General features: G+C 49.1%; 1 protein-coding gene across 1 annotated transcript in view; it reads right to left on the bottom strand.

The window, feature by feature from the left end:
• Positions 1 to 942: 942 nt before the first annotated feature.
• Positions 943 to 20,261, bottom strand: part of LOC133349740 (semaphorin-5B-like) — a 37,409-nt gene continuing 18,090 nt past the window's right edge. The window contains 9 exon segments of the mRNA XM_061563453.1: positions 943 to 2,774; positions 3,558 to 3,829; positions 5,050 to 5,094; positions 5,686 to 5,847; positions 6,520 to 6,669; positions 7,681 to 7,890; positions 17,085 to 17,346; positions 17,579 to 17,726; positions 19,946 to 20,089. Of these exon segments, the coding sequence (XP_061419437.1) occupies positions 2,649 to 2,774; positions 3,558 to 3,829; positions 5,050 to 5,094; positions 5,686 to 5,847; positions 6,520 to 6,669; positions 7,681 to 7,890; positions 17,085 to 17,346; positions 17,579 to 17,726; positions 19,946 to 20,089 (1,519 nt within the window). The 3' untranslated portion in view covers positions 943 to 2,648.

The following is a 20,261-nucleotide window of genomic DNA, read 5'->3' as shown; positions in this document are numbered from 1 at the left end:
GCCATATAGTACTGATTTTTTTATTATTATTTTTTCAACTCAAAATTGTCTGGGAGCCATATGCCGTCACTGGAAGAGCCATATATGGCTCGCGAGCCATAGCTTCCCGACCGCTGATATATAGAATGGGCCACCTTTTGGGGCAATGGTCCTTCATAATAACACCTAATTTATTTTTCGATTTAAAGCTTTCGTGACTGCAGGGATTCATCTTCTTGGTTCTTTCGGTAAAGTCACGTAGAAGGGAAGTAATAAAATAATATTTTATTTTTATTATTTTATTACTTCCCCACTTAATTTATTAAGAAAAAAACACTTTAGAGCGCAATTTTTTGTATGTATTTTTACATATTATATAATTGATGAATGTGCCAAGTTTTTTCGACTAAGCACAGCACTGTGGCCGAGCGTTGCGGCCGAAGCCTGTGATCCAAAATATTAGAGGGAAGGGTTGGTGGGTCCATGTAGATTTGTGAAACTGGCAAGCCCGCTGGACAGTGAGGTGTCCAGGGTATGGCAGTACATCAAGTGGATCATGAGCCCATCTGTGCGGACCTGTGAGTGTTTTCGCGTCGTATGTGTGGATCTTCTCCAGGAACTCTGGGGTTCATTCTACGTGTAAAATACTCATTTAAAGAGGTGTCGGACAAACATCCAGTTTGCAAGACCCTCCTGGGAAAAAAACGGAGCAATACTTTCTTGGATAAATTATATTATGGTTTCACTCGTAATTATCGTAAGTACGTTGTTGTTGTTATTGAAAGGAACTAACAGAACATCCCATCAGGGTATTGTAATTTGTTTTGGTGTTAAATTTTTATTGAAACCTTTCATAGGAATGTGGAATTAACACCACTGTGTGTGAGCAAACAAAGTGTGTTAAGAGCTTGAGACGCACAGTCGAATTGAAGCCCTGATGACAAAATAACAGACGTTGTAAAATAATGCACCGGACACTTTAATGATGCATTCTTTACACAGAAAACACAACAACGAATCGTGCTTGTAAAAACGTGATCGACAATAACAGCGGATATTTTCTACTGCATTGTTATAACCTTGCACGGAAAATGCAACGGTTTAATGTAAATGATCGGTAAACAAATGTCCACAATAAAAAAAAATACACAATTATATTATATAATAGTGAATCATCGCTGCGGTGTTGTACTCTAACAGGTTTCATCATTTCACACACAACATTTGAAACTTTCATTATGCACGGCCGAGCCGCGAGGAGTGGAACGATGATGAATCGACTGATTTGATTCTTAAGCTCACGAAGCGTCCATTGAATCACACGAACAAAATATTTAAAGAAAATCGATTCGTATCTATTTATTGCACTGTGAATCCAACAACCAGAGTTTGATTCCCGCCCACGGCTAACATCAGATATATCAACGCAATAATGAATCTCCCACCTGCACCAACTCAGCGTGATAAAGTATGGCCAAACAACCGCCATGACCAACACGGCATTGGAAGGCCTTCATCCAGCACTGGGTGCCACGGTAGCGAGATGTTAACTACCTCACCAGGTATACAGGAGGTCGTCGGTTCGATCCCGATCCCGACCCCGACGTCTGTATATTTGCAGTTTGCATTGTGGTCGTGTGGATTTTTATCTGGGTCCTCCGGTTTTTCCCATTTAGAATCAACACGCGTTTAGATTATTTGGCTGCTATAAATTTCCACGTGGTAAGCCACTTCGTTGAGCTATTATTTGTGGCCAGGTCGCTTCTGAAAAATAGCTACATAGCTCAGTGGGGCTTACCTTGTAAAATAAAAAAATAGTTTAAATAACAATTTTTTTTATTGACATAGGGCTTTAAATTATATATATATTTTACATATAATGTAATCATGTCTCCCAACATTCACCACAGTGTAATAAAAACCAATAGTATTTTGAGTTTAAAGAAAATTCATAAAATCGCCAGGGTTGGGGGTGGGATTGGGTGGCAGTGAATCTTTTCCCCTCCAACAGTTGTGTAAAAAAACACACAAACACGAAAATGCCACAATTTGTAAGTTTTGCTATTTACAAAAAACAAAAGGTAAAATAGAAGATAGAATATTTACAATATAGTTTAAAAAAAAATATATATACATATTTTATGACCACAATTCCAGTAGTGAGGTTTAAGAAAGAAAACAAAGTCCCTCTGGAGCTCCGATCGTCAGAAAAAAAAACCTCATGCCAGGCAATGGCCATGGGGGGGGGGGGAAGGGGGCTACTTTTAAATAGTGACATTTCATCGACGTGCTTCCGTCAGTTTGATTTTCCAGGAGGAACAAATATATACGTTATTAGCTGCCTTTTTTGTTTCCACATTCAGAACTGCTTGCCTCTCAGTCACAGCAGGTGACTAGGATCCAGACACCCGTCTAGATATCAAACGTAACCAGTACGAGTACACCGCTTTGTGGACTGTTTTTTTTTCTTCTTCCTCCCAAATTGGCCATTGACACAGGGTAATCACAGTGGCAACTGGGGATCTGCCCCTACTGCCAGTTATCCAAATAGCCAGCCAGTCATCCATATAGGACGTCAGCCTGTCAACTATCCATCACGCAAGCCAGCCACTCGTCTAGACTGGACAGGCAGTCAGCAAGTCTGTTGTTGATACAGTTGGTGTATTGCTTCAGCTTTGCTGGTAGAGGCTCGTGCAGGAGTGGTAGTCGTCTGTGAAGGCTTGCATGGTGTGATGACGCTCCACGTATGATGCTCTCTCCTTCTCGTCTGCTTCGGCGTTTAACTTGTTGAGAGCCTGAGTGCAAACGGTCACAAAGATTCCTCCTTATAGCCATACGGAAAGCTGGAGCAAGTGCCGTTTGAGAGATGGAGTGGCTCGTACCGTGCCCGGCCGCCTTTGTGTTTGCGGTGCTGATGTTTGCAAACTGCACTAGGTACTCACATATGGCCGAGTTAATTTACGAGAGGCTTTGAACAAGTTCTGATACCACCCGTCGCCGACATTATCAGAAGGGTTCATAGCGCAGTGCACAAAGCACCGTGACCACTAACTATGAATGCGCATTCATATACAACAACTTTCACATTTACGCACTGACGAAGACACACACGTGCACACACGTTCACGTGAGAACACCAGCACACATGCACGCACACAATGATTTCCTGTTTAATTGTAAACATTGTCGGGATACATTTATTCCCGTGAACTTATTTAAGCCAGTTTCAAAAATTCGTTTATTTTGGATTAGATCGTTGTGTAGGTATAATGTTGAAACGCTGAAAGTCAAGTTTATTCGACAATTTTCTGCGAGATTTCGCTGCAGACTACAACCAGCGTCATCAGGCACTTTGATCAGATTTTTCTCTGTCGGGTGGTAGAGGTTTATAGTTAAGAATTGTCATTTTATCTACACGATCTAGCACGCCTGGGCACCATGCTCAAAACCAGCTCGCGTCAAGCACGGCTTTGAGCCGGCTCGCTTAGAGCCGGAGCCAAGCCTGAGCCGAGCCGTGGCTAAGAACAGGGGCCTAAGCCTCACGTCGCCCACAGCGATCGCCACGCGACCCCACGCACCTTGAGCACTTCGGCCGAGCGGCAGGAGGTGGACGACGTGGACGACGAGGAGGAGGGCGACGCCGTTGAGGAGCCCCGCGCCGCCCTGCCTGCGCGCGACATCGTCCGCATCAGCGCCGGGTTCTTCTGCGGGTGCGCGCCCGCCGGCTCGGAGTGGCCGCCCCGGCACCCCGGGCGGAGAGCGGACCAGACGGCGTGCGCCGCGAGCGTGAGCAGCGCCGAGGCCAAGCCGCAGCCGGCGCCGACGGCGAGGAGCTCCACGGTGCCGAAGCCTGGCGCAGCGGTGGCACGGAGTGCACCGGGCACGTGGCGTGAAACAACGGCGCGTGCGAGCCTCTCCGGGTTTGATAATTGTTTTTTTACCCTTCTATCTGGCAACAAAACTGACACCTTTTTACAAGGAGTCATGTTTGCATAGACCGCAATACCTGCAGTCATAATACAAACAAAAGAAAATAACTCTGATAATGTATGCACTGTCCTTGAAGTTGATTGGTCCACACCCGAGACAGCTTTCCTTAGAGCCTCGTCTCACATGGGTTGGACCAGATGACGCCAAAAGGCGCTGTGGGGGTTTGCCCTCCTGCACACCGGTCAGCTGATGTAGGAACTAATCGGCACCTGTTGGTTTACGTGACAAACTCTTGCTGCTTGCGTTGTGGCCGAAACGTCGTGAGAATTATTTTATTATGTTTTATTTTATTACTTCCATTCTACGTGACTTTAACGAATAAACCAAGAAGATGAATCCCTGCAGTCACGAAAGCTTTAAATCGAAATTTAAACTCTTGCTAATCGACTGTGTTGGGCTAGTGGCGGGTTTATCGCCACACTTTTGTATTTACGCGATCTGACCCAAAGCAAAACTTTTTATTATAGAAATGTTGGAAGACATTACTCAATTGGGACCCTCTGGGAAAAGAAGAGCCTTAAGACTCGTTGGGTAAACAAGTGTAATATTTATCCACAAATATATGCTGATGTTACGTTTAGGCTAGTAGAGCGAACAAAGCTGTATAAACGAGACAGAGCAAACGACGAACAATACAAACGAGACACGGCAAAAATAAGAAAAGGAATTCTCTTCTTGAATCGAATTGTGGCACTGAAATGCACGAATGCATTGAACCGTCACACACAAACACTGCATTCTGCATCAATGCCGATGCAGTCCCCAGCTATTTAATTACACTGCAGCGCAGAGTTTCCCTGCAGGGCTAATAAAAAATATCCAAATGCGTCTGAGAGGTTATCCTTGAAAACGTTGAGAGCCTACGTATGTATACGTTAAGATAACCCCCTGCTAGCTTCACAGGAACAATCTACAATCGATGGCTGCACGATGAACGTAACGACGAGCTTTTCCCATGATGCATCTTAATCCATCTTGGTCTCAACGACGGACCTCGCTTGTGGACAGCGAGCTTTTGTGGGGTTGCCAACGTTTTTTTCCACAGCGATTCCGCTCATTTTGCGGGACTGTTTCTCTTACCTCCGCCACACTGGGAATCATTCACCGCTGCGTCAAATTCTGTGGCTGAAAAAACAAAAGCAACAAGAATAATATAAATGAATGACACGCCAGAGAGGGGGGGGGGGGGGGGGCTTATGTTAGTGTCATGGTCCAATTTTGAAAACAATTATCGTTTGTCGCCTAACTGGAGTGGGTGGGTGGGTGTGCTGTTGTTGTGACGCGCAGTGCGGCGATGGATCAACTCAGTGTGGGTGAGACGCAACAGTCAGTGTGGCGGATCGAGTCTTCAGCAGCGGTGGAGACGTGAATGGGTGAAGTTCATGGGAAGAGTGACTAGGGCAGTAGCCACAGAAGAGTGACTACGGCAGTAGTAATAGAAGAGTGACAAGGAGGAGACTGAACCGCCAGTGAGCGAGTGATTGGAATGAATCTGTGAGTTGCTGGAACATCAATCAACGCGACTGGGAACTGGGTGTTGCACCTCGGATATAACAACCGGAACCCGACTCTGGCGGGATCCGTGCTCCGTATCGTACAGGTGACAATTACCGTTCGGGGCTGAAGGTCAACTAACGACTTTGGCACTGCAAAGAAACCCCATTACCGGCAAACAAAAATAATAATTTGTGTCTGCGCCCAACGACGATGGCCCACCTGAAGGTGGGACAGTGGTGTCTCCACAGGCCCTCGTCTCGGTGGCGTTCCCCGCGCAGCGAGTCCCCGAAAGGCGCTCGCCCGGGCAGCTCCTCGCGCGAGCCTGGCGGCGGCGCACCATTTCGCACGCTCCCCACGGGCCCCACTGAGACCAGCTCGCCTCTGGGAGCCCGCGAGCACGTCAAGTTCACCGGAGAAGGAAGAGGAGGAGAGGAGGGGGAGGGGTAGGGAACGGGGCCTTGAAAGAAAGTAACGTGGACCGGGCCCCTAGGTGCTGTGAGCAATGATGACGGAAAATGGGAAGGGGGTTGCAGACAGCTGAGCGGCGCTCCTGGTTAGGGAAAGCGTGACGCGGCTGGGTAAAACTAAACTATTTTTATGTTACCAGGTAAGGCCCACTGAGTGATGTAGCTCTTTTTTAGAAGCGACCTCGCCACAAATGATAGCTCAATCGAAGTGGCTTATCACGTGGTTTGATGGTTTGGGTTTCGCCACAGTGGCAGTTTGGCGATTCTTGATTTTCCATTTATGGAACGTGTACAACGCGCACCTCCCGTCCTGCGTCCGAGCGCGGTTCAGAGCGGTCCACAGCCGTCATGAGACAGAGAAAGAGAATCCCGGTAACTAACCACGGTCGGTCGGGTCCTCGATGATGATGATGATGATGTTTTTGTTCGTGGCTGCCCACCGTGGCCGAAATACGTACGGTTCCCGTCGCACCGAATTCGAATTGTTCCGGAGTTTCAGTTCCCACATTGTGCTCGCGTTTTTGTCTCAACAAACGGAGGGCATTTGGCCGTGCAAGCCCCGAGAGGCCTTCTCACCTGAACTCACCTGGACAAGTGTGGTTGTTGCATTCCTCGCGCTGCACCCTCTCGCCGACGCAGTGGTCCCCCTCGCACGTCCGCGAGCGCTCGCGCCGGCCCACTCCGCACGACGGCGAGCATGGAGACCACGGGCCCCAGGAGCACCAGAAGCTGCGCCCTGGCAAGCAGAGGCGGCGAAAAACAGTGGAGACTTTTCACTCAGAGCCGGGACGACTCGTCCATTAGGGTACATGGGGTCCAGCCCTGAAATTTGGCCTACTCTTCCATGCTGGCCAGGCATCTTGGAAGAGGTGGGAGCACCCACACTTTACCCCATCACACGCGGCCCTGCCGATCGACTTAACTGTGGTGCGCCCATTTATACTGCTTAAGTTAAGCAGTGGCTAAATATTGCGATCGACGACTTTTCTAGTGATCGATCACTCGGGGCATCTTGCCTCCTTGAAGGCGGGCAACCCCCTACAAGCCACGCCCAGCGCGACACAGCTGCTGATGCCGATGACGTTACCCAGCCCCGCCCACGGTCTTGCTCCTCCCTGGTTTTTCTAGTCCAACATTCAGAACCGAAAGCCAATGTGTGCACGTATGTAGAACTTCTTTCGCGTTAATCCGAGTTGCTCTTATTAATGTCTGATACACTTTCCCCTTCAACCCGGCCGGAATCTCCCTGTCACACATCGCTCCATCACTCCACTCAATGCCCATCCGGTGATCCCATCAGCAAATATCCCCATCAGCATGATCAACTTTGCAAGCGATATTGAGCAATGACAATATCCTTGTCAATAAATGCCCTGTGTCTACATACATCTCAAGGTTATTTGCGTGTGTGAGTCGATTGCGGGGAATGGTGGTTGTTAGCACGCTGCGCTGCGAACCTGGCCACCCGAGTTCGAATCCCGCTCACGACCAACACCAGTGACGATTATCTGAACCAGCCCTGGGCTTCCCCTAGGTCGACTCAGCATCAAATAAGTACCTGGCGCCATTTGTAAACATTACCAACCGGGGAGACAAAGGCGGCTGGGCGTGGTGCCGGCCACCCACCCCCACCTGTGCCTTGTTGCCCTTCCTAGGTGCTGCTCGCTAGCAGCCCTTGCCCCACAAGCATGTGAAGGCTATACGCGGGGGAAGCTTTGTCTGTGCGTGCGCGCGGTGCACCCCTCACCCTGGCACGGCTTCTCCTCGCACTCCTCGTACTCCTCCGGTGACCCCGCGCACGCCGCCTGACCCTTGACCCACGAGTCGGGCTGCAGGCAGGCGCGGCGGTGCACGCGGAAGCCCCGGCCGCACGACACGGAGCAGGGCGACCACGCGGCCCACGGGGCCCACGGGGCCGTGGCGGGGCCCTGGGGAGGGGACCTCGAGTCCGTGGCGCCTGCACGGGGACAACGATTCGGTTTGTGCATGGGATGTGTGCGCGTGCGCGTGTGTGTTGAACTTCTGTCGCACCGTACGTAGCCAAACGTGCTCATTCGGAGATGTGGGAAGGGGGTAAGACAACAAACGAAATACTAAAAGCAGTTTTAAAGAAATTCGTTTTCAATTTAGTATAGTAGTGTAGTGTATACTAATGTAGTGTATAGCGTAGTGTATAGCAGTGTATAGTGTAATGCAGTATGTAGTGTATGGTGTAGTACGTATGTATGTTGAACTTCTTTCGCACCGTACGTAGCCAACCGTGCTTATAGGAGGTGCAGTGTTGAGTCTATGGGTAGTGTTAGTCTATTGGCAGTATTGAGTCTATTTGTAGTGTTAGTCTATTGGCAGTGTTGAGTCTATGGGTAGTGTTAGTCTATTGGCAGTGTTGAGTCTATGGGTAGTGTTAGTCTATTGGCAGTGTTGAGTCTATGGGTAGTGTTAATCTATGGGCAGTGTTGAGTCTATGGGTAGTGTTAGTCTATTGGCAGTGTTGAGTCTATGGGTAGTGTTAATCTATGGGCAGTGTTGAGTCTATGGGTAGTGTTAGTCTATTGGCAGTGTTGAGTCTATGGGCTGTATGTATGTTGAACTTCTTTCGCACCATATGTAGCCAACCGTGCTAATAGGAGATTTCACGCTCAGTCTCAAGAGACTCGCAGAAACAGAATTGCGACGGATCTGGACATGATGGTGGGGCTGACCAATTCAACGGGGTCCAGAAGTCGAAATTATTTTAGCGGGGCCCCTATTTCGATTTAAAGACTCTCTGTGCGACAAGGGAAGGGAGGTTTCTAAAAGAGACGGAGATTCAGAGAGATGACAGAGCAGATAGATCTGCAATGAGATGGGAGAAGACAGATACAGATGAGAGAGATGTAGAGAGAGAGATGGAGTAAAATAAGTAATATTTAGTAATACTTTTTTTTAAAACACGCTTTAATGAAATGTACCGTACGAGTCATGGCAGAACTCCACGACTCCAGGAAGTGGCCCCGAGGCTTGCCATAACGTAAGGGGCCGTGGTGATTTACAGCCAACCTCAGTTGAGCGTGGACAATTAGACCCAATCCGAAACATAAAATATTAAAAAAATGGTTAAAAAATATATATATATTTTTTTTAATGATAGAATATAGTATTGTCATCAGTAAGACATAAGTATACGAAGTTTGCAGTCGATACCACATTGGGAAGTGGGTTAAATTGAGTTACAATATTTGAGGATACGACAGCAACAACAGAGTTAAATAAAAGAGATAGAAAGATAGATGACAGAAGAGAGATATACGCAGCTCTTTTTCAGAAGCTACCTGGCCACAATATGATAGCTCAACGAAGTGGCTCATCACGTGGACATTTATACCAGTAAAATACTCTAAACGCGCGTTTCTAGATGTGGAGAGAAAAACCGGAGGACTCGGAGAAAAATCCACGCGACCACAGGGAGCACGTGCAAACTCCAAATATACAGGCGTCAGGTCGTTAACATCTCACCACCGTGATGCCCCTGGATGGGCACCTGGTGGCAGACCAAACTGAGGGAGCCTGTGGGCTTTCATCTCCAGCACAAAAACAACAATGGTCGTCCACATTGATCCAAAACCGCTCATCTCACGGCAAGGTCGGTCGGCGCTGCGACCACATCAAGAGAGCGTGAATGAAAATAACGTCCCGGTGTGCGACTGTGGAACCGCCGACCGTGCCGCGGAACAGACGGAGAACCACTTCAAGCAATCCGCAGCGCCATCGACTGGAGCAATTTCCTGGCTAAGTAATCTGGACAGAGACTCATAAGGCGGAAATTCATCCGGCTAGCCAGCCAGCCAGCCAGAGCGAGCGAGATAGAGAGAGAGCACAATTGGTATTCAAAACGTCAGCGCGAGCGATATTGAAAGTGACAGAGTATTTGTTCGTATAACAATTTGAGAACTAATCTCCATTGACGGTGCTCAGCCAATGATGGAAATTCAACACTCCAATGGCAATGAATGACGACTTTCTCCTGAGGACAATCACCGTTGTTGATGTCCCAAAAAATTGTGCCGCTAACAAGCCCTTATGCAGGCCACCATGGCAAAAGACAATGCAGCAGAGTTGAGATAAAGCAGGAAGAGCCCTTTGAATTGTAGACATAAATAACCCTGGGAGACAATATAGTGCCATGGCTTTTTTGCCCGTCCAAGGACTGGTGTATATTGCAGTAAATCTGAAACATTCAATAGAAAAATTGTTCAGCTCATAATCATTAATGAGGGGGAGGGATGCCCCATGTAGAGTGACGTCACCCGCTAATGGTTATTGGGGAGGGGTGCGGCATGTGGAGTGACGTCACCCCCTCATGGTTATTGTGGAGGGGTGCGGCATGTTGAGTGACGTCACACGCTCATGATTATTAATGAGGGGAGGGGTGCGGCATCTGGAATGAGCGACCTTGTGCGTCAGTGTAAATTTCCACGTGCGCCTGAATATTAATGAAGGGGGGGGGCTCTTTTGCAGTGACGTCACACACCGACGAAGCACTGTGCTGCGTACAATTATTTTTTACCGTCACTTTCTGTAAAGAAACGTCATATTTGAAGCGATGTTGCGTAATAAATTATTGAAATCAGTCGACCTTCCTTTGCGTTCGTGTAAAAATCCACCCACTCATGAATATTTATGAGGGGGTGGGCCTCATGTGGAGTGACGTCACGCGGGGGGGTGGGCCTCATGTGGAGTGACGTTACGCGGGGGGGGGGGTGGGCCTCATGTGGAGTGACGTCACGCGCGGGACGGACAGACATTTCTGGGTGATTTTAGTCGGTAATATATTCAGCCATCGCCTGAAATAGTATTTTTTTGTACTTTACTAGCTGTACTACCCGGCTTCGCCCGGGACTTGTATCTACCACGGCCGGCCGCCTTTGTCTCCCCAGTGGCGATGTTAATACGCTACAGTAGTTAAGTTACTCGTTTGAGGCAGAGTCGACCTAGGGGAGGTTCAAATAATCGTCACCGGTGGTGGCCGTGAGCGGGAATCGAACTGGGTTTGCCGGGTTGGTAGCGCAGCGTAGCGTTAAGCACTACACCCACCGCTCCTCACACACCACACACGCACAGACACACACACAGACACACACACAGACACACGCAGACACACACAGACAGAAACACACACACAGACAGCACGCTAACCACTACACTACCGCTCCCCACACACCACACACGCACACACACAGACACACACACAGACACACACACAGACACACACACACAGACACACACACACAGGCAGCACGCTAAGCACTACACTACCGTTCCCCCTACACAACACACGCGCGCGCGTCCATAGGTACACATACACGCGCTTGCTGCAGACACACACGACTTCAGGGTGCATACGGCAGTAAACGACTGAAATAATAAAGCGGCAATGCTGTGTAAGGAACGCCTTAGACCCGCATTATACATTTGTGTAATGCGAGCGTAAACACACAAACACACACAAACACATACACAATACACACACACTAACATGCAGACACACAGACAGACACATAACACACATACATACACACACATACAAACACAGAAACACATACACACACATACATAGACACACACATACATACACACGAACACATCCACAGACGTACATACACACATACATACAGGCACGCAGACATACACATAAACACATACAAAAAAACCCACATACATACACACACACATACATACACACAAACACATGCACACACATACATACACACATGCATACAGACACACAGACATACACATAAACACATACACACATACACATGACCCGGCTTCGCCCGGGACTTGGATCCACCACGGCGGCAAAACCGACATACATACACACACAGACATACACACAAACACATACACACACATACATACACACATGCATACAGACACACAGACATACACATAAACACATACACATGACCCGGCTTCGCCCGGGACTTGGATCCACCACGGCGGCAAAACCGACATACATACACACACAGACATACACACAAACACATACACACACATACAAACACACATGCATACAGACACACAGACATACACATAAACACATACACATGACCCGGCTTCGCCTGGGACTTGGATCTACCACGCCCAGCCGCCTTTGTCTCCCAAGTGCCGATGTTAATACGCCACACCAGTTACTCGTTTGAGGCTGAGTGGACCTAGGGGAGGTTCAAATAATCGTCACCGGTGGTGGCCGTGAGCGGGAATGGAACTGGGTTCGCCGGGTTGGTAGCGCAGCGTAGCGTTAAGCACTACACCCACCGCTCCTCACACACCACACACGCACAGACACACACACAGACACACGCAGACACACACAGACAGACACAGACAGACACACACACACACAGACAGCACGCTAAGCACTACACTACCGCTCCCCACACACCACACACGCACACACACAGACACACACACAGACACACGCAGACACACACAGACAGACACAGACAGACACACACACACATACAGACACAGACAGCACGCTAAGCACTACACTACCGTTCCCCCTACACAACACACGCGCGCGCGTCCATAGGTACACATACACGCGCTTGCTGCAGACACACACGACTTTCAGGGTGCGTAAGGCAGTAAACGACTGAAATAATAAAGCGGCAATGCTGTGCGAGGAACGCCTTAGACCAGCAACACATTTGTGTAATGCGAGCGTAAACACACAAACACATACAAACACATACACACACATACACACACATACACACAAACACATACACACAGACATACACATACACACAAACACACACATACATGCACACAAACACATACACAATACACACACACATACATGCAGACACAGACAGACACATAACACACATACATACACACACATACATACACAAAAACACATACACACACATACATAGACACACACATACATACACACAAACACATGCACACACGTACATACACACATACATAGAGACACGCAGACATACACATAAAGACATAAAAAAAACCCACATACATACACACACACATACACACAAACACATACATACACATACATACACATACATAGAGACACACAGACATACACATAAACACAAACACACATACACATGACCCGGCTTCGCCCGGGACTTGGATCCACAATGCCCCGCCGCCTTTGTCTCCCCAGTGACGATGTTCACACACGACAGCAGTTACGCGTTTGAGGCTGAGTGGACCTAGGGGAGGGCCAGGTCCGTTTCAAATAATCGTCAGCGGTGGTGGGCGTGAGTTGGAATCGAACTGGGGTCGCTCAAGCAGCTTAATGACTGTTTGTACAAAGAACATATAAAGAATCGATTATAATAACCAGGCTACAGTCCACATTATAGACTGCCAGTACACGCAGTCAGCTTCATAAGCAGGCTAGAGTGTACATGATAGAGTGCCAGTACGCTCACCGAGCTTAATAAGCAGGCTACAGTGTACATGATAGACTGGCAGTACGCTCACCCAGCTTAATGAGTATTTGTACAGTGAACATTAAAGTAATCGATTGTTGGCGCGTTGGGTTTAAAAGTAATATTAATAGCACACATTGTGGTTGGGGGTGTAGTGAAGAGTAGGAAAAACTTTGATGAATTTACCTCAGAGTGGCGTGGTGGGTGTCGAGGCCTAGTAGCGTGCAAAGCCTGCGGCCTCGCCTAAAATTGTCGGCTTGGAAGAGGCAGGGTACGGGTGGCGTTCCTTCCCCCCCCCCTCAGCGCTCCAACAATACTGTGTAATGGCTATTATTTAATTAAATACGGAGCTTATGAAAGTGGCGAAGGCGTGGCTAGCCGTTGGCAGGGGCAACCGCCGTCCAATGAAACTGCAGCCCTTGGCGAAGGCGTCGCTAGCCGTTGCCAGGTCCAATGAAAGCGGCGAAGGCGTGGCTAGCCGTTGCCAGGGGCAACCGCCGTCCAATGAAAGTGCGTATGGGCCGAAATACACACACACACAGACAGACATGAACGATTTTATATATATAGATGGCCGGTTGTATTCAAGTTTACACCGCATCCACCGCATTTTATTCGCTAAAGTGTGTGCTTATGTAGCAGCTAAATGCGACCGCATCTCAAGACGCTGAGTTCAGAAACAGCGGGGATAATTATCTTTTTACGGATATTTCCTTTTTGGATGTGGCAGTTGGTAATAGGCAGAGAGACAAAAAGGAAAGTCTTGAACCAACAGCACAGACAGATGGCTGGAGGGAAAGCTAATTCCTGACTGTTGACTATCGTGGCAAAAGTGGAGAGCAGTGGGTAGCACAACCGGTACTTTATATTATCTATAATACAGGGTTTTTTTTTGGGTTAGATCGCATGAATATAAATGTGTCGTTAAACCTGCCACCACCCGACATAGCCAATTAGTAAGGTTTGCCACGTACCATGGCAATTCGTTCCATGCCATTTTGTTACTCGACAAATTTCTATTTACACGATCTAACCCAAAAAAAAACTTGTATTATTGTGGCACATTAGGAATGGATCACTCTTTTAAGTGTGTCCTTGTGCAGCAAGGGAGTAAAGTGTGGTGCTGTGAAGGTCCTGATGTGCTGTGCAATGCATCAATGCATGTGTGTACAGCAGCATGTAATGTCTGAGTCGGGCCTGTAGGTGGCTGGCAGGGTTAATGAATAACCGCACATGTAGACCAGCCACATGGTTAATGGCGTCTCGGAAGGATTGCTGCATGTAACACGCGCTGTTGCATTTTACAGGTAAAGGACCCAAAGGTTATTTTTGATCGTTATATAAATGTTCTAGACTTGTTCTAGACTTGTTTTAGACTTTAAGCTTGGCTTTGAATTGTTCGTTTGTGATATATGCAATTAGAGGCGTTTTAGCACTGTGCATTGTAAAGGGATGACGCACTGTAATTAGTTATTGTCATTGTAATTCTCTAACTCTAATACTGTTTAATTTATAACCATACCCATGTACCCAGAGTATGACTACTAGTCTATAACCATGCCCATGTACCCAGAGTATGACTACTAGTCTATAACCATGCCCATGTCCCCAGAGTATGACTACTTGCAATGCTATTGAGCATAGAACACATGTAAAGTAGTAAGCTGTACAATGGTGATACGTATACTGTACACATACAGTACATATAATGGGTGTAAGATACCAATAGAAGTGGATGGTATAGATCAGGGGTCGGCAACCTACGGCTCCGGAGCCGCATGCGGCTCTTTACGGGCTGCTTCTTGACGATGAGTACGTATGTACTCAGATGCATTGCGGCTCTTAAAATACTGAATTTTGTACCGAATTGGAAAGAAATGGCTCTTATTGTTATTTTGGTTGCCGACCCCTGGTATAGATAGACATACAGCTTAGGATTAAAGTAATATTCGAATAGTGATGTGCAAATGTGATTGTCAAAGACAAAGATGGTTTATCAGCAGTAGAATTGGGTTTAAGAGAAAGGGTTAATGAATAACGGGACGTGTAAACCAGCCACATGGTTAATGGCGTCTCGGAAGGATTGCTGCGTGTAACACGCGCTGTTGCATTTTACAGAGTGACGGTGCTGTTCTTCCCAAGATTCATATGAACCACAATAAATAAATGTGCTTGCCCTCGATTTGGAGCACCTGCCCACGTCCTTCATCTCGAGTGTGCAACATTATGTATGATATTGATCGCGAAAGCGACCAATATAGTGTTAAACTATATTTAGTTTTGTCCCAGGGCTGGCCTGCTGGCTGACTTGATGGCGAGTTGCCCATCTAACTTGACGGTTGACCAGCTGGTTGGCAAACCGGATAGCCAGCTATGTATGTGCGGTACATCGAACTTCTTTCGCGCCATACATAGCCAGCCGTGCTAATCGGAGGTGTGAGGGTGGGGGGGAAGGACAACAAACTGAACACGAAAAGAAGTTCTAAAGAAATTAGCTTTCATTCTAGATTTGCGAGCTATCTGACTGAGCTGGTCATGTAGTGACTACATTACCAGCTCAGTCGGACAGCTGGTAATGTAGTGACTAATGTAGTGACTACATTACCAGCTTGAAGGGTGCAGCAGTCTGATCAGATGGGGACCCCGTATTCGATTCGTCTCGCACGGTCGCACCTAGGCTATTTATTTGTTGCGGTTTCCCTTGCCTAATCACATCATGGCGCTCACGGTCTCGAACATTTCACGCTGTAGGGGCACTCCGTCTTCACAAAATGCAGGCACTACAGCTGTGCTTGTTTACCTGGTTACACTATGATGACAACAACATAGAAACAAACATGCGATGCGCAATTTGCGGAAGCCAAACGTCTCCGCTCTAATACAATTAAGATAAAACGTGGAACGTAAATGAAAGTGTTTTGGTCCAAATTAATTTAAACCGCGTTTTAAATCAGTGTTGTTGAAAACACATCTCATGGTTAAATCTTGACTTAAAGCTTTCGTGACTGCACGAATTATTTTCTTTGAACCTATCTACGTGACTTGACTGAAAGACCCAAAGACTACATCTCATGGTGGTTGTCAAGGGGGCCCCTTCTTGTAGCTTTGGCCACCAAGGGGTGGTGGGGGGGGAGGGGGCAAGGCACCCCCTGCATCCACACTCGTTACGCTGTCATGGGTGCACCTCGAACATCTGCTGCCGGTATTCCTGTGTCCACGTCTCGGGCTGGAAACCTCAAAACTGCGAGGGCCGTATCTGGCAACAAACGAAATCGTGAAAAGCAACTCTCTTAGAGACATACCGAGTCCGAAGACCCCTTTTTCAGCAGGGTCCTGGCATTGGCATGTTTGGCCAACACCGGTTACGTCGTACGCCGCGTGCCTATGCCACAGAAGTCGCAACCGGGTACCCGATACCCGTACCCTACCCAATACCCGGCTACCCGTACCCGGCCGGGTACGGGTACCCGTTTGCGACCCTGGTGCGGCCGGTGTATGGGTACGGGTAGACCGTGAGTCACTGGTGAGTAACCGTTTGTCACTCATTTCGGGTAGGGTACGGGTACGGGTAGGGAACGGGTATCCGTACCCGGCCGGGTACGGGTACCCATTTGCGACCCTGGTGCAGCCGGGTACGGGTACGGGTAAGGAATCAAAACCCGTTTGCGACCTCTGCTATGCTAGTTCCGCCACTCGCCCTCACCGTGATCGGGCGGGCAGGCGTCGGGCAGCCCGGCGGGGCAGTAGCGCGTCTCGGAGCGCGCGTGCCCCACGTGGACACCGTCGGGCGTCGGCAACCCCCGCGCTCGGCACGTGAAGCGGAAGCGCCGCTCCCAGCGCGCTCCGACGGGGCCCACGCCGCGGCCGCCGCCATGGTCACTGCTCGCGTTGTAGGTGGCCCACGGCGTCCAGGGCGTGTGGGCGCGTGCCTCCCCGCACGGCTCCTCATTGCACGCGCGGTGCGACTGGCGGCGACGGGGGGCGACGGGGTCGAAGCGACAAAAAAAGGTCGAGAGTCACACGTTCGTGCAATCCGTGTGCGGTTAAAATGTTGAGTCATTCGGGGGGAGGCCGTGGGTGAACGGTGAGACGGAGAGTGCCTAGGTGGGTGGGGAGAGGTGGCAGGGAGTGCGCGGTTCGCTGCACGCGCAATGAGTGTGCTGTACGAGCATGTGGGATTTTTCTGTCGGAGCGTACCACGTCGCAGCCGGGGCAGTGGCTCCCGTGCAGGCAGATCCGACGTCGCACCTGGAACCCCCCATCGCACGGTTTGGTGCAGTCTGACCAGATCCCCCAGTGTGACCAGGAGACAACAGGTGGGCACGGTGTCCTCTCATTACAAAGTCTGGAGCACACACAGACACACAAAAATACATGGACGCGCACGCATGCACGCACACAAATCTTCATTTTCATCATGTGGATGTTCAGTCCTTATGTCAATCCACTGCTAGATGATGGCCGCCCCATGCCATGTGGGCAGGGCCGGATTAGGGCACGGGGGCTTTAGAGGCTGCAGCCCAGGGGCCTCCACCAGCTGGAGGAGCCTTCAGAGATGAAGTGAAAGTTATTTAATTTGTGAATGCTGAATTTTATTTGTTGTTAATTTTGTAAAAAATAAATTTTATTTTTCTTTAACTTTGTTTTCGTTTTGAAAATATTTCTGGGGGCCCTACAGTACCAGGGGCGTGCAAAATCTAAATCGGGCCCTGCATGTGGGTCATAATTCACCACTCTGTTCAGAGCAGGTTCATCAAGGCAGGTAGCACAGCCTTCAGAGAATATAATCTCAGTACAATAATGCACGTGCATTTTGCCGTACTGCACCCTGCTGCACACAACGGAGCACCGCAGCCACCTACAATACCTATTTCATGGATCGTGGTCCACCAGTCCAAGCACTATCCCATGCAGCTTAGCTTGTGGGTTACAAACTAAAACTATTTTTAACTTTACCAGGTAAGGCCCACTAAGCTATATAGCTCTTTTTCAGAAGCGACCTGGTCACAAATGATAGCTCAACAAAGTGGCTTATCACGTGGAAAATTTAATCAGCTGAAAACCGGAGGGCCCAGAGAAAATCCAAGTGACCACGGGGAGGACATGCAAAAATCCTCAAACATAAATCAAGCATCAGGGTCGAAATCCAATCTGCGACCTCCTATATACCAGGCGAGATAGTTAACACCACGCCACCGTGACGAGATCGGGTGAATTTTGGAGATCAGGTGTGAGTTGGTCGTACGCATGACCTGTCGTAGCTTCCCAATACGAATGTGCACAAACTGAACGAGTCTTCCATTTGTGAAAGATGCCCCCATCACACCGATCTAATCTGAGCTCCGCCTGTTCCAGCTTTCCCCACGATTCCATAAAGAGGCATGTCATAGGTCACAAGGCCACAGGACCACAGTCGCATGCCATCCTCTGCAACGTTATTCCACGTTGTCGTTTTGAATTTGGCGGAAACGCGCGAGACGCGATGCACACATTTCAGCGCGGAAATTGTGTCGTTAGCAGATAAGGCGCACTGGCGCATTATTTCGGTAGATAAGTGGGGAAGAAAAAATAATAATCCGTGTGTATAACGATGTATTCCTGGCCACAAAGGGTTCGGGGATGTTGCTTGTGAGGGCTGATGAATTCAATGCATTTTAAATGAGATTCGTTTTGATCGGTGGATGCTTTGCGAAGGAGGGGGAGGGGAGCGGGAAGCTGTCATTCCGCGAGCGGGTCAGGTCCCATTGTGAGCACGTGCGTGTGTGTGCGTGTGTGCGTGTGTGTGTAGTGTAGCGGGTAGCGCGCTACACTGCAAACCCGGTGAACCGGGTTCAATTCCTGCTCACAGCCACAGCCAGTGACGATTATTTGAACCGGTCCTGGGCGTCGCCTAGGTAAACTTCGCCACTTAGGATACAAAGGCGGCGTTGGCCACCGACCCCCTCATTTGCCGTGTCGGTCTTAGGTGCTCGCAAACAGCACTTGCCCCAACAGTATGTTGAGGCTATACGGGTGATCTTTGTCTGTGTGTGTGTGACAGTGTGGGAAGCGGTAGTGGAGTGGTTAAAGCAAGGTGCTACAAACTCGGTGACCCGAGTTACGTGCCCAGCTTTGCACAAATCATCGGCAATTGGTGTCTCAACACGGTCTATGCCCTCTCTGGGCTGACAAAGGAAGACTGTATGCGAGTGTGCCTCTGTACGTGTGTTTGAGGGGAGCGTAGCGCTTAGCGCTGCTTCCCTCGGAGAACCCAACAACCTGAGTTCAATTCCCGCTCACGGCCGGCACCAGTGACGATTACCTGAACCGGTCCTGGGCCTCTCCTAGGTCGACTCAGCCTCAATATGTAACTTTCTGACCCGACCCTACTGGACATCTGTAAAAAAAAGAGCTTCATAGCTCATCGGATTCCTCCTGCGGTCTAAACAAAGATTCCGATTCGAGCGAGTACCTAGCGCGCTGTGTGTAAACATCGCTCGCCACTGGGGAGACAAAGGCGGCCGGCGCGTGATGCCCCAACAGTCTGTCGTTCGAGGCTATACGGGGGAAGGGGGTCTTTGTGACCTCTCCTCGTAGCTCTGTCCCTCGCAGGCCCGGCCACCGTGCCGGGGAGTGGGGTTGCTGCAGGCGCGCGTTCGCCTCTGAGCGCCGCCCCCGCAGGTGGCGCTGCACTCGGACCACGGTGCCCAGGGGCTCCAGCCTCCGCTCCTAGAGCACACACACACACACACGCATCATCACACACGCACACACGCACACGCATGATCACACACACACATACACATGCTTGCGAGCCCGCGTGCACAAACATCCAGGATAAAAGACAAAGATCCCCCGTGTAGCTTGAACAGACTGTTGGGGCAAGTGCTGTGAGCGAGCA

The sequence above is a fragment of the Lethenteron reissneri genome, chromosome 31 (genome assembly GCF_015708825.2).
Source record: "Lethenteron reissneri isolate LAM-NWPU_2019-01 chromosome 31, ASM1570882v1, whole genome shotgun sequence".
NCBI lineage: Eukaryota > Metazoa > Chordata > Hyperoartia > Petromyzontiformes > Petromyzontidae > Lethenteron > Lethenteron reissneri.
The sequence above is the reverse complement of the archived record's forward strand: the minus strand, read 5'-3'. Positions and strand labels throughout refer to the sequence as shown.